Consider the following 15913-nt stretch of genomic DNA (forward strand, 5'->3'; position numbering starts at 1 on the left):
TCCGAAGTGAGTGACGTCACTGTGTCCATATATGGACAGTGTAGTCACTCACTTCTCCTGTAGCGGAATCCCCGGCCATAGAGTCGGGGATTCCGCTGCAGAAGTGAGTCACTTCGCTGTGTCCATATATGGACAGTGTAGTCACTCACTTCTCCTGTAGTGGCATCCCCGGCCATAGAGTCGGGGATTCCGCTGCAGAAGTGAGTGACTTCGCTGTGTCCATATATGGACAGTGTAGTCACTCACTTCTCCTGTAGCGGAATCCCCAATCCCCAGCCGGGGATTGGGGATTCCGACTCCTACAGCGAGCAATAAAAGATCCTCCTCCTCACATGCACTCTGCACTGTGAGGAGGAGGAGAGAGAGTGCGCGAGCGACGGTAGACCCGGCCATCACTCGGGACACATTCCGGTGATGGCCGTGTATTACCCGGCCCCATAGACTTCTATGGGAGCCGGGCGGCCGGGCACCCGGCTGAAAATAGAGCATGTCCTATTTTTTGACGGGCGGTTTTCCCGGCCGTCAAAAAATCGGTCGTGTGAATAGCCCCATTAGGGGTCTATTATTCCTAATGCAGCCGGGTGCCGGCCTATTTATGAACGGCCGGCACCCGGCCGGGAATCCCTGTCGCGTGAATTCCGCCTTAGGCTATGTTCACACGGAGTATTTTGGGGGAGGAATATCTGCCTCAAAATTCCGTTTGGAACTTTGAGGCAGATATTCCTCTCCCTGCACGCCGATTTTCGCGGCAATTATCGCGCCGTTTTTCGCCCGCGGCCATTGAGCGGCGCGGGCATAAAACAGCGAGATATACGCTTTCTCCTGCCTCCCATTGAAGTCAATGGGAGGTCGGAGGCGGAAGCGCCCGAAGATAGGGCATGTCGCTTCTTTTTCCCGCGAGGCAGTTTTACTGCTCGCGGGAAAAAGACGCCGACGCCTCCCATTGAAATCAATGGGAGGCGTTCTCGGGCCGTTTCTGCCGAGTTTTGCGACGTGGTTTCCGCGTCAAAAAACTCGGCAAAAGAGCCCGTGTGAACATAGCCTTACACAGCTTTTTTGACTGAAAAATAAAAAAGTTACATCTCTCAGAATATGGTGACACAAAAAATAATTTATTTTCTAAATAAGTTATTTTATTGCGCAAACGCTGCAAAACATAAAAAAACCTATATACATATGGTATCGCCGTAATCGTACCGACCCGCAGAATAAAATATAATGGTCATTTGTAGCCCAGGGTGAACGCCGTAAAAAATAAATAAAAATCATTGTCAGAATTGATGGTTTTTGGTCACCTGGCTTGCCGAAAAATGGAATAAAAAGTGATCAACAAAATCGCATTTACCCCAAAATGGTACCAATGAAAACTACAGATTGTCCCGCAACAAATAAGCCATCACACAGCTCCAGTGGTGAAAAAATAAAAAAGTTCCGGCTCCCAGATTATGGCGATGCAAAATGTGTAGTGTTCCAAAAGCGGATAAGATCAGGCGCCATTTATAACTGCGACACTGGACATTGTATATTACAGCGGATACCCGGGACTAACGGACAGAAACAGCGATCGCGCTGTTACAGGAGCCTGTAAAAATCACAATATACTGCAATACATTAGTATTGCAGTGTATTCTACCAGTGATCTAACGATCGCTGGTTCAAGTCTCCCAGGGGGACTAATAAAATATGTAAAAACAAAAGTAAATAGTTATTATTAGTGGAAAAAATTAAATATTTAAAGTCCAAAAATAAACCCTTTTCAATTTTTTTTTCTCTAACGTAATGTAAAAAAAAAAATACACAAAATTGGTATTGCTGCGTCCGTAAAAGTCCAAGCTATTACAATATACCATTATTGAACTCGCACGGTGAACGCCGTGAAAAATAAAGAATTTTAAACGGCAAAATCTGTTTTTTGGCCACCTCGGCTCTACCAAAAAATGTAATAAGTGCTCAAAAAGTCTTATGTACCAAAAAAAACTACAGCTCGTCCCGCAAAAAATAAGCTCTCACACCGCTCTATTGACGGAAAAATAAAGACGTTGTGGCTCTCGGAAAGCGGGGAGGAAAAAAGAAAAAGAGGATGAGTTCGGAAAGGGTTAATTACTTTCTATTGAAAAAACATTTATGACCACATATGGGGTATAGCTGTACTCGGGAGAAATTGCTTTACAGATGTTGGGGTGCTTTTTCTCAGTTGTGAAATTAAAAAAATTCAACATTTTAGTGGAAATAATGTTGATATTAATTTTCACGGCCTAATTCTAATAAATGCTGCAAAAGACGTGTGGGGTCTAAATGCCCACTATACCCCTAGATAGATTCCTTAAGTGGTGTAGTTTCCCAAATGTGGGGTATTTATGTAATCGGGAGAAATTGTTTTACAAATGTTGGGGTGCTTTTTCTCCTTTATTCCTTGTAAAAATTAAAAATGGCTAAGTTTTTACAGAAACAAAGTAGATTTTTACCTTTACAGACTAATTCCAATGAATTCAGCAAAACAACTGTGGGGGTCAAAATGCTAACTTTACCCCTAGAAAAATTCCTTGAGGGGTGTAGTTTCCAAAATGGGGTCACTTTTGGGGGGTTTCCACAGTTTTCATCCCTCCAGTGCATTGCAAACGCGACACGGCACGGAAAACTATTCCAGAAAAATCAGAAATCCAAAATCCAAATGGCGCTCCTTCCCTCCTGAGTCCTGCTGTGGGTCCAAACAGCAGTTTATTACCACATATGGGGTATTGCCATAATCGGAAGAAATTGCTTTACATATGTTGGGGTGTTTATTTCTACTTTATTCCTTGTAGAAATTTTAAATTTCTAAATTTTTTCACAAAAAAAGTAGATTTTCATCTTCACAAACTAATTCAAATAAATTTATCAAAAAAACTGTGGGTTCAAAATGCTAACTATACCCATAGATAAATTCCTTGAGGGGCATAGTTTCTAAAATGGGGTCACTTTTGGGGGGTCTTTACTGTTTTGGTACCACAAGACCTCTTCAAACCTAACATGGTGCCTAAAATAGATTCTAAAAAAAGGAGGCCCCAAAATCCACTAGGTGCTCCTTTGCTTCTGAGGCCTGTGTTTCAGTCCATTACCACACTAGGACCACATGTGGGATATTTCTAAAAACTGCAGAATCTGGGCAATAAATATTGAGTTGCATTTCTTAGGTACAACCTTCTGTGGTACAGAAAAAATGTATTACAAATGAATTTTCAAAAAAAAAAATGACATTTGTAAATTTCACCTCTACTTTGCTTTAATTCCTGTGAAACGCCTAAAGGGTTAAAACACTTTCTGAATGCTGTTTTGATGCTGTCCCTACACAGACTGACAATGTCCAATCAGTGCTGACAGTGAAATTGTTTAGGGACATGCCCCTTTGACAAGGGGACTAGTAACACCCAGATGTCAGTTTATCCATACATTTCTAGGAGGAATAATAGAGGAATGGCACAATTCAAGAAAAGATGCTCCAGAATTGTTATTTCATGGGGAATACAAGTATTTTACTTAAATAGACATGTCAGGAGAAGTGACAGCTCCTCTTTAAGTGTTTGATGTGTTATTTACGCCATTTGTTCCTTCCAGGAGATGCTGTCTTTCTCGTTTTTGTATTCCTGTCACAGGAGAATTGTTGTCTAGTCCTCACAGACCAAGTTGATGTGTCTGACTTTTGTTTCTACATTATACTCGCACTGAAATGTCACGTCTGACATGACTTCACCTCTTTTTATATCCGGACAGCTTACAGAAGTGAGTCATCACAGAAACCTGTTTACTTGAACACTGGTCTGACAAGTACAAAAAACTACGGAAAAACCATCCTCACAAAGGTAGAACGAGAACCACTTCTATGCACAAATTGAAATATCTTAAAGGTGTAGTGTAATATGTATGATTGTCCTCGCTAATATTTCTGCTGCAGTTCACATCACAGTTGCCCTTCTGTTGAGGGGTTCCGTCGGGTTAACCCCTCAACAGAAAGGCAAGCGGAAACCTAAGCTTCCGTTTGCATCACCATTGATATCAACCTTGCTAAAGGTTTCCGTTTGACTGCGCTATTAATTCCGTCAAAAACGACGGAACCCTGTCACTACGGTGAAAAACGAAAACTTTTAGCAAGGTTTCCGTCACCATTGATATCAATGGTGTTTGCCTTTCCATTGAGGGGTTAACCCGACAGAAACTTCAGACGGAACCCCTCAGCGGAAAGGAACTAGTCCTTCCCAATGAATTAGAATATCAAAGTTTATTTCAGTAATTCAATTCAAAAAGTGAAACTCCTGTATTATATAGATTCATTACACACAGAGCGATCTATTCCCAGCATTTTTTTCTGTGTTATATCAAGTCCAGAGTCAGCGCAGCATCTACCAGGAAACTTTTGAGCACTTCATGCTTCCCTCTGCTGACGAGCTATATGGAGATGCTGATTTCATTTTCCAGCAGGACTTGGCACCTGCCCACACTGCCAAATGTACCAATACCTGGTATAATAACCACAGTATCACTGCGCCTGATTGCCCAGCAAACTCACATGACCTAAACCACATAGAGAATCTATAGGGTATTGTCAAGGGGAAGATGAGACACCAGACCCAACAATGCAGACGAGCTGAAGGCCGCGATCATACAACCTGGGCTTCCATAACAGCTCAGCAGCGCCACAGGCTGATCACCTCCATGCCACGCCGCATTGCTAACACCTCAGCAGTGCCACAGGCTGATCGCCTCCATGCCACGCCGCATTGCTAACACCTCAGCAGTGCCACCGGCTGATCGCCTCCATGCCACGCCGCATTGATAACACCTCAGCAGTGCCACAGGCTGATCGCCTCCATGCCACGCCACATTGATGCAGTAATTCATGCAGAGTCAGAGCCCCGACCAAGTAGTGAGGGCAGATACTGTACATACTTTTCAGTAGGACAACATTTCAGTATTAAAAATCATTTTTGAAATTGGGCTTTTTATAATATTCTAATTTTCTAAATTTTGGGTTCTCATTAACTGTTACCATAATCTTCAACATTAAAAGAACAAAATGCTGGAAATAGATCGCTCTGTGTGTAATGAATCTATATAATATGAGTTTCACTTTTTAAATTTAATTACTGTAATAAATAAACTTTTTGATATTTTAATTCATTGAGAAGGACTAGTATATTGAAATCTATAATCAAACAGTCTGCAGTAAGCTCCCTCTAGTGGTGGCTGCAGGCAGTCAGAATCGCATTATTTAACTCTGTCTATGCAGAGGAATTGCAGCTCATTATCAGAAAAACTTCCCCTAATGATCTTTTAAGAAATTAATCCGCACAGAATGTTGGACCCAAAAACAACATGTAACCATTCTTTTTTTTTTTTTTAAATTAGTTTTATTAAGAATTTGTAGTACAAATGAAATCATGAAAGAATGAAATGCAATTACAAGGTAAATAAGTGGTACCAAATCAGGTGAACCTCACCAGAATATACAAAAGAACAGAAAAATAAAAATTGAGACTAGGCGAGACATCTTGGTTACGAAAAAAGGAATACGCAGATTCCTGTACAGGCAGAAGTACATAACAAGCAGATGTAATACAAGAAAGAAGGCAATATCTCCCATCATACTGTACGATACATATCAAGTCTGTAACAATGCATCTCTCATATTAGAAAATCGGTGTGGGGTGTATTAGGTAAGTGGGGAATTATACCAGGTTTCCCATTGTTTTGAGGGCCATGAAAAATACCTCCCTGAGTAAAATCTGTGTATAGTGAGGCCACTGATCTTCAGGTAATATCCAAATAAGCAAACCTGTGGGGTTAGGGGTACGGATATACAGGTCACGCTAGTAACAACCTCAATCCCCTCTTTCCAAAAGAAGTGTATATAATAGGGAATGCCCAAATGATATGCCAGAAATCCGATCTCCAGGATGGGCATCTGTGGCATTCTGTGTTTGTGTATCTACCCATTCTATACAATCTTACCGGGGTGAGATAACTTTGATGTATTATTGACAGTTGTATCATTTTATTGTTGGCTGCAGGGGACACTGTAAGTGGATAGGATAGTATCTCCCCCTACTTGTGTTCCGATAGGTCCGGTATTTGGGCAACCCACCTGTCCTTCACAGGCAATTGTACACTAGCCAGCTTAGACTGAATAAAAGACGTATAAATGGCTGAAATCGAGCCCATTGGTCCCTGGGATTTGAAAATACCAATCAATGGGAATTGTGAAAATGTAATCTCAGATGACGGGAATTGTCTCCTAAGTGCATGGCGTAATTGTAAATCTCTAAAGATGGCCTCTCAACCATATTCAGTTTGCATCTGCTTAAAGGATTTCATTACATTTCCAGTATACATATCCTCTATAGTACCCACTCCGTATCGGAGCCAAGTTAGGAGCGAAGTCATCCGATATATGGGAAAGTATTAAGTTATCCCACGGAGGCATGTCTGTGTGGATGTCGGAGTACCCGTAGATGGACTTCGCAGCTGACCATACCTGTGCCGCTATCTTGTGAATGGGTAACAAGTTTGCAACGGTACCCGAGCGACTTTCCAGCACCGGCCATAAATGAGATAGATGCAGATAAAATGCTAAATGGTGTGCCCTGTTTGGAAGGGAAACACTGGCAACCCACACCCTTAAATAGCGTAATTGACCTGCTACATGTGTTGCAAAGTGGACAAGCTAAGTTTAGAGCGGTTATGTCCTCAAATGAATGCTGGGAATAAAGCATGTATTCGATTAAAGAGGGACTTGTATACTGGGGTTGCAGCATGTTCTAGTATATACAGACATTTTGGGAGTATGACCACTTTAATAAGATTAATCCTAGCAGAAACGGAAGAATTTGATCCAGCGCTGTTTTGGTAAAAGGAAGTAATCCAACTTTATTTCAGACGAGTAAAATCCACTAGTCACACCTAAAGAAACCCCCATGGTGTAACCCTGTGATTTTAGCGTTGTCAGATGAAAACATGGATGGTGACAAGTGTAGATCCCCTTCTGGAAACATAGGGTTTTATTTAGGTTTGGCTCAAATCCATGGAAGGTATGCACATTTGCTCGCCCCGTAAAACGTTTCCAGGATTCTAGCAAAAATAATACCTTTATGATTAAGACCTATATAAACGGCAACACTGAGCATGTGGCTTACATTATTGAATGTGTGGAGCGCTGCCTCATGTATGTTGGTTGCACGACCAGAAAACGTAAAACTAGAAAACTGGAACATCTTCGCTACATTAGAAACCCCATGATTCTTAATATTTCGAATGCAGCGAAACACTTTATCACGCAACACAATAGATCGATTAGGTCACTTAACCGGTTAAGGACTAGGCTGTTTTACAGCTAAATGACCAGAGCAAATTTCACAATTTTGCTATGTGCTTCTTTAGATGGCTATAACTCAGCAGGTGAATAAAGTTCATCTTTGAATTTTACACTCTTTTTAAAGGACAGATAGGGCTTTGTTTTAGTGGCATTTGTCAGTATATATCATTTTTTTTTTTTTCACTAAAGTGGGCAAAATTGGAAAAAAATGCAAGAATTTAACAATTGCGTCGGTTTATGATAGCATTTTTCACACACGGTATGAACCACGGCCAAAATTAATCTTCTTTCACATTCTTCCACTTCTCCCGTGCATGGGGATACCAAATATGTGAGCCTTATTTACTGTGCGGGCATGTGCCAGGGCTTGGCATAAAAGGAGGCTTTTTGGCCTTTTCGGTCCAGGAATTCTGCATTTGATTTTAGAGCCGCATACTGTTTTCTGGGGGGCCTAATGCTGCTGAAACATTAGAAACACCCCATAAATGACTTCATTCACACAAGTAGACCCCACAAGGTTTCCTTCAAGGGGTTTATCATATTTTTAGCAAGTCCAGTTATCTTCTGAAAGTTTCTTGAATAAGATGGAACAAAATAAAATCAGCACTTTTTTAGCAAATGCGTCAGTTTAGGCTAGTATTTTTCACACACGGTATAGACCACGGACAAAATTCATCTCCTTTCACGTTCTTCCACTTCTCCCGTGCATGGGGATACCAAATATGTGTGCCTTATTCACTGTGCGGGCATGTGCCAGGGCTTGGCATAAAAGGAGGCTTTTTGGCCTTTTCGGTCCAGGAATTTTGCATTTGATTTTAGAGCCGCATACTGTTTTCTGGGGGGCCTAATGCTGCTGAAACATTAGAATCACCCCATAAATGACTTCATTCGCACAAGTAGACCCCACAAGGTTTCCTTCAAGGGGTTTATCATATTTTTAGCAAGTCCAGTTTTCTTCTGAAAGTTTCTTGAATAAGATGGAACAAAATAAAATCAGCACTTTTTTAGCAAATGCGTCAGTTTAGGCTAGTATTTTTCACACACGGTATAGACCACGGCCAAAATTCATCTCCTTTCACGTTCTTCCACTTCTCCCGTGCATGGGGATACCAAATATGTGTGCCTTATTCACTGTGCGGGCATGTGCCAGGGCTTGGCATAAAAGGAGGCTTTTTGGCCTTTTCGGTCTAGGAATTTTGCATTTGATTTTAGAGCCGTATACTGTTTTCTGGGGGGCCTAATGCTGCTGAAACATTAGAATCACCCCATAAATGACTTCATTCGCACAAGTAGACCCCACAAGGTTTCCTTCAAGGGGTTTATCATATTTTTAGCAAGTCCAGTTTTCTTCTGAAAGTTTCTTGAATAAGATGGAACAAAATAAAATCAGCACTTTTTTAGCAAATGCGTCAGTTTAGGCTAGTATTTTTCACACACGGTATAGACCACGGCCAAAATTCATCTCCTTTCACGTTCTTCCACTTCTCCCGTGCATGGGGATACCAAATATGTGTGCCTTATTCGCTGTGCGGGCATGTGCCAGGGCTTGGCATAAAAGGAGGCTTTTCGGTCCAGGAATTCTGCATTTGATTTTATAGCAGCGTACTGTTTTCTGGGGGGCCTAATGCTGCTGAAACATTAGAATCACCCCATAAATGACTTAATTCACACAAGTAGACCCCACAAGGTTTCCTTCAAGGGGTTTATCATATTTTTAGACAGTCCAGTTTTCTTCTGAAAGTTTCTTGAATAAGATGGATCAAAATAAAATTACCTTTTTTTTTTAACAATTGCGCCAGTTTATGCTAGCTTTTTCACACACAAAATGGACCACGGACAAAATTCATCGCATTTCACATTCTTCCACTTCTCCCGTGCATGGGGATACCAAATATGTGTGCTTTATTCACGGGCATGTGCCAGGGCTTGGCATAAAAGGAGGCTTTTTGGCCTTTTCGGTCCAGGAATTCTGCATTTGATTTTATAGCCGCATACTGTTTTCTGGGGGGCCTAATGCTGCTGAAACATTAGAAACACCCCATAAATGACTTCATTCACACAAGTAGACCCCACAAGGTTTCCTTCAAGGGGTTTATCATATTTTTAGACAGTCCCGTTTTCTTCTGAAAGTTTCTTGAATAAGATGGATCAAAATAAAATTAGCAATTTTTTAGCAAATGCGTCAGTTTATACCAGCATTTTTCACACACGGCATAGACCACGGTCAAAATTAATCTCCGTTCACATTCTGCCACTTCTCCCGTGCATGGGGATACCAAATATGTGGCCTTATTATCACATAGAGATGTAGGAGGGCGGACGATAGAAGAAGATTATTTCACAAATCGCTTTTTTTCAAAGCTGGTTTTACAAAACTCAACAGAGTTTCTATAACACTTCCAAAATATCTGCTCTTGAAGCAGAGATCCCAAAATATTCATCTAGCGGTATAATGGGAATTTATTTTTTGGGGTTTTCTAAAATAAGAAATTTCAGGTTAATGCAAATGGAGCTCTCCAGCAGATGAACTTTAGAAAACATCAAACAAGACATCCACCCCCCACCCATTCCCTCCCTCACCCTTGGAGTAAAATCAGGGGAAAAATAAAAACGTAATGTAGGGCAAATATATTTTCAACAAATTAACTAAAATCTAATAATTCAGAACAGTGTGGTATTTTTTAAAACATGGCTCAATGCACAGGCCTGGTTGCGAGGGACATGAGGGACAGAAATATCGGGAATCTTTGCGGTGCCCGTCTTTTCTGCAGACGCGGCACTTTTTCTGGGGGTTGCTTCTGGTTGGTGTTGGGGGAATCCGACTGATGAAGTGTCTTTCAGTCAGTCGCGTGACATCCTCAGACTGGGGGCATTCTCGGGTGTCCTGAACATCAAAAATGAGGCCTTCAATAATTTTCTCCTGGAAATCCAGGTATGTGTCTCTGCCTCTGTTTTTTTTATAGAGCACAAATGAGTTGTGGATGGCCACCTGTAACAAATAAATGGCCACCTTTTTGTACCAGGTTTTAGTTTTGCGTTTTACTAAATAGGGCTGTAAAACCTGGTCGCTTAAATCCACCCCCCCCCATGTACTTGTTATATTCGGACACGCTCACTGGTTTGTGCTTGTCCGATGTTGCCCCTCTTTCCCTCACTGCCACTGTTCCTGCGGTATGAATCGTGCTTAGCACATACACATCTTTGCGATCCCTGAACTTGACCGCCAGCAATTCCTCAGATGCATAAGCACAGGAGTCCCCCTTTACCATGCGCTTCCCCACTAATTGCTGTGGAAAACCAATTCTGTTTTTGCGCATGGTACCACATGCCCCAGTCCTTGCAGCATGCAAATGCCTAAACAGGGGCACACTGGAATAAAAATTATCACAGTACAGGTGGTACCCCTTGTGAAGCAGAGGCTGCATTATCTCCCACACGATCTTACTGCTGGTGGAAAGATCAGGGGGGCATCCAGGAACATTTATTGTGCGGTCCCGCCCTTCATAAATCCTGAAGGCGGTGGTATATCCTGACCCGCTTTCACACAATTTGTAGAGCTTAACGCCATATCTTGCCCTTTTTGAAGGTAGATATTGGCGAAAGCTAAGTCTGCCATGGAAGTTGAGGAGGGATTCGTCCACACTTACATTCTGCTCAGGGGTGTAGAGTTGCAGAAATAAATTATTCAGGGAATTTATTAGCGGTCTTATTTTGAACAACCGATCCCGGTTTGCATCGGTACTTGGGGGGGCCTGTGCGTTGTCATTGAAGTGGAGGAACCTCATTATTGTCTCATAACGAGACCTGGGCATTACCGCAGAATATACTGGGGTGGCTTGGGCGGGTCTTGTTGACCAGTAAGACCTAATGGAGGGCTTTTTGACAATACCCATATTTAGGGTGAGCCCCAAAAAATTTTTTAATTCCTGCAAATTGGTGGGCGTCCAATCTCTGGCATGGGTGGATGAAGGTTTCTGCCTTATATATTGCGTGGCATATAAATTTGTTTCGTGGACAATCTGATTTAGGATGTCGTCCGTTATAAATAAATGGAAGTAATCCATTTGGACAAAATTTGTATTGTCCACGGTTATGCCAGGAGTGGCCGTAAATCCGTGGATTCTAGGCCCAAAAGATGGGGCAGGTGCCCATACAAGAGCCTGGACTGGAGGGACCAGGCTGTCCCGTGCTACAGCGCTACTTGGCCCTGCACTTTCATGTTCTGCAGTTTCGACTGCATCAGGGACAACGTCCCCTGAAGATGAACCTGAAGTGACGCTGTCATCGTCACTACCTAAAACAGGTTCCATCTCGGACGCCATCTCTGATGCGGTCTCCGACTCAGACCACAGCATGGCGTATGCCTCCTCGGCGCTAAACAACTTCCTCGCCATAACGTAACTAACACTAACACTAACTAAACAAATTTTTTTTTTTTTTTTTTATAAAACACACAAACTAACTGCTATATATATATCTACACTACCGCTAACAAAAAAATAAACCGCTATTGCTATATATATTATATATATGTGGATATATATATAATTATATACTCCCTACCTGCCTATTCTAATAGAATAAAAGAAAGAAAGGTAGATAGATAGAAAAAAAGATAGATGGATAGATAGATTGTATAGATAGATAGAAATCTATCTATACAGAGAATGTTTTAGTGTAACTGTATTTTTTTTCACTGTATTCTTCTGGCAGCAATTCTCCCGAGTCTCTTCTTCTCCTCAAACTGAAACAATGTTTGAGGAGAAGAAAAGAGGCAGGAGATTTACTGCCAGAAAAGTCAAAATAAAACAAATGTGGTCGCTGTGATAGGTTTTCACAGCGACCACATGATCAGGGACCATCAGATTGGTCCCTGATACTCTGCCCAGTGCCCAGAGCTGTTGGTAACAGCGAGGGCACAGGGCTGTGTGCACGCGATCGCGTGCACACTGTTTTCTATGCAGAAATGCATGTGATCGCTGTGATTGGTTGTCACAGCGATCACATGTTCAGGGGCCAAAAGATTGACCCCTGACATTCTGCCCAGTGCCCATGGCTGTTAGCAACAGCCAGGGCATAGAGCTGTGTGCACGCGATCGCGCGTGCACAGTCTCTGAAGTGCGGCCGTATATATACTATACGCCGGACTTTAGAGACCCTGGCCGCTGGCCGTATATTTACGGCCAGCGGTCGGGAACCTGTTAATATATATGCTATTGAGCATGTCAAATGTCCACCAAGAGGTGGGAATCGCATCATATTCCTCTTGACCGAGAAGCTTTCTGGATTTACCATTTAAAAACTAGATTTCCTATGGGTCTAAATATGAAAAAGGAACTGATGTTTCACTATTCATTTACTCATCGCATTTATGCAGAATGTTTCTATCTCGTGTATCAATCAAAACTATTATCTTCACAGTTGTAGACGTGTCGCTTCTCACGGTAACATCTTGCACATATAGGATCATTAGGACATTGTATCTATCTTGTTTCTTTTTCGGTTATGCCAGATTTGTTTTTGCTAAATATCAGATTATATACCACCGTTATCGTATTAAAATTCTAGTGAAGGATCTATAATATTGGCTTTAGGTCCAGCGGTGTTAATATACATATATATCATATTGTGTAGTCTAGGGCTAACCACAATCTCCTAATCGAAGTGCGACTTTTTTCCTCTCTCTACCATATACTTCGATATTGACATTACAGTAACTATTTGTCTCTGTATTTATAGTTGAAGATTTTTTTTATTCATATCTCTGCGGATTGCACAGATTATTGTTTTAACAGTTATTCTTCTCATAAACATCTATATGCATATATATATATATCCCGTCTAACATCCGTTCTAGAAAATGTAAATTAATTCTCCCATACAAATAATCATATGTTCACAATATTGAATTTCACTACAAAGGGTTCATTTTTACCTTTGCTGAATGTGGGTTGCATTATCCATAGGCACCGTCTGGTTCCTGTTGGGAGTTTTTACCTGGGAACTGGTTCTGGCACAGGTGGGTGCTAATGTCCTGAAGGTCTGGTTTCGAGACTGGACACCGGAATATATGAGGACAGCGTTCGGGTATGTTCACACACAAACGCAAAATATATGTCTGAAATTACGGGCTGTTTTCAGGCGAATACAGCTCTTGAATGTCAGACGTTTTTGCATGTACTCGTGTTTTTCGCGGTGTCTCTTACGGACGTAATTAGAGCTGTTTTTCATTGGAGTCAACGAAAAACGTCTCCAAAAACGTCCTGCACTTCTGTGACGCGGGTGTAATTTTACGCGCCGTCTTTTGACAGCGACGCGTAAAATTACACCTCGTCTGAACAGAACATCGTAAGACCCATTGCAAGTATTGGGCAGATGTTTGCAGACGTATTGTAGCCATCTTTTCAGGCGTATTTCGAGGCGTAAAACGCCTGAATTACGTCTGAAAATAGGTTGTGTGCACATACCCTTACAGGTGAACTGACTGGATATAAATGTAGGTTGCTTTGTTTGCAGGATTTACATTGTGCCATGACGAAGGACAGGTGATCTGTCGGAAACGCGTAGGCTTACTGCTGAGACAACCACCCTTACTCCTAGTGGATTTTACTCTTGTCTAAAATAAAGTTAGAATATTACTTCCTTTTAACGAAACCGCGCTGGATCAAATTCCTCGTTTCTGCTGTGTTTGTACCGTGTGCCACCAAGTGGATCCGTGCGCAGTCCAAATCTGGACATACATACTGGTGAGCTGGAGGAATCCTATATTTTCTAGAGATTAATCGTACCAGCCACCGCCAGTGGCAACATATAGATTGTATATAGTCTAGCAAAGGGAAGATATTTGCTGCATGGTCCTCCATATGATTTCTATTGATAACTATACCCAAATATTTAAACTTTGGTACTACCCTTAGGCCATGCGCAGTGTCCGGCCATCCCATCACCTGTAATGGCATAAAGAAGGATTTGCTCCAATTAATATGTAGTCCAGAGAATTGTCCGAACTTATCCAGTATGTCTATGGCCAACGGTAAAGAAACAGTAGGTTGGGACATATATAAAACCATGTCATCTGCGTACAAGCTTATCCAATCCTCTCATGACCCTAGTATTAGTCCTCTGTATTCTGGGTGGTGCCATATGCGTATTGCTAGAGGCTCAATAGCAAGGGCAAAGAGTAACAGGGAAAGGAGAAAACCTTGCCGAGTGCCTCTATAGAGCGAGAAGAAGGAGACCTCACACCATTAACCAAAATTTGTGCTCTCGCTGTCTTATATAAAACTGAAATCCATCTGATGAACTGAGGGCCAAACCAAAATCTGGTCAATGTTTCCAGCAAATAGGGCCATTCAATTGAATCGAAGGCCTTCGCAGCATCCAAAGACGCTAGCGCCCAATCTGCCTTCATAGCCACTCCAGTCTGTGTAAGGATTTGTACCTTCCTAATATTTTCCGAAGTAGATTACCCAGGCATGTATCCCGTCTGATCCCCATGAATCACCTGAAGGATAACCTTGTTAAGCCTGTTTGCAAGTACCTTCGTGAATATTTTGTAATCGTTGTTTAACAACGATATCGGCCTATATGAGCCACGTTCACAGGGTCTTTATCAGGCTTCAATACAACTATTATAGTAGCATCATACATACTGTCCGGCAATATACCTATTCTCTGGGCATGTGAGTACATAGAGCAAAGTGAGAGGATGAAATGATCGGAGTACCTACGATAAACTTCCACAGGGATCCTGTCAGGGCCCGATGCCTTTCCCATTGACTAAGGCCCCATGCGCAAGAACGTGCTTTTGCGGCCGCTATTCCCCCGAAAATCCATGGGCGAATTGCGGCCCCATTCATTTCTATGGGGCCATGCACACGACCGTAGTTTATACGGTCCGTGCATGGCCCGGGAGCCCGCACCGCAGAAAGAACGGACCTGTCTTCTGCGGTCCGGGCTCATTGAAAATAATGGCCGCGGCCATGTGCATGTCCCGCGATTTGCAGGCGGCTCGCGGCTGATAGTCGGCCGACCCGAAAATCACGGCTGTGCACATGGCAACGGTCGTGTGCATGAGGCCATATTCTTCAAGGCCTGTAAAACCTCTTCCGCAATAATTTCTAGTTCTAGTGCTTCCCTGCTAGTTTCCTCTAGAGTGGGGAACACTATACCATCCATATAGGATGCAAAGTCTGATAGATCATAGGAGGTCTGAGAGGAATACAATTCTTTATAAAAGTGTGCAAATCTTTCGGCTATTCTACAGGGTCGGCCATTTATATGGATACACCTAAATAAAATGGGAATGGTTGGTGATATTAACTTCCTGTTTGTGGCACATTAGTATATGAGAGGGGGGAAACTTTTCAAGCTGGGTGTTGACCATGGTGGCCATTTTGAAGTCGGCCATTTTGTATCCAACTTTAGTTTTTTCAATGGGAAGAGGGTCATGTGACATATCAAACTTATCGAGAATTTCACAAGAAAAACAATGATGTGCTTGGTTTTAACGTTACTTTATTCTTTCATGAGTTATTTACAAGTTTCTGACCACTTATAAAATGTGTT

At 42.1% G+C, this 15913-nt stretch overlaps 1 protein-coding gene across 1 annotated transcript in view; it reads left to right on the forward strand.

Moving 5' to 3' along the window:
* Nucleotides 1-15913, forward strand: part of ADAM17 (ADAM metallopeptidase domain 17) — an 83899-nt gene that overhangs the window by 48520 nt on the left and 19466 nt on the right. Inside the window, exon 11 of the mRNA XM_075861117.1 lies at nt 3751-3839. Within this exon, the coding sequence (XP_075717232.1) occupies nt 3751-3839 (89 nt within the window). The remainder of the gene's footprint in view (nt 1-3750; nt 3840-15913) is intronic.

The sequence above is a fragment of the Rhinoderma darwinii genome, chromosome 4 (genome assembly GCF_050947455.1).
Source record: "Rhinoderma darwinii isolate aRhiDar2 chromosome 4, aRhiDar2.hap1, whole genome shotgun sequence".
NCBI lineage: Eukaryota > Metazoa > Chordata > Amphibia > Anura > Rhinodermatidae > Rhinoderma > Rhinoderma darwinii.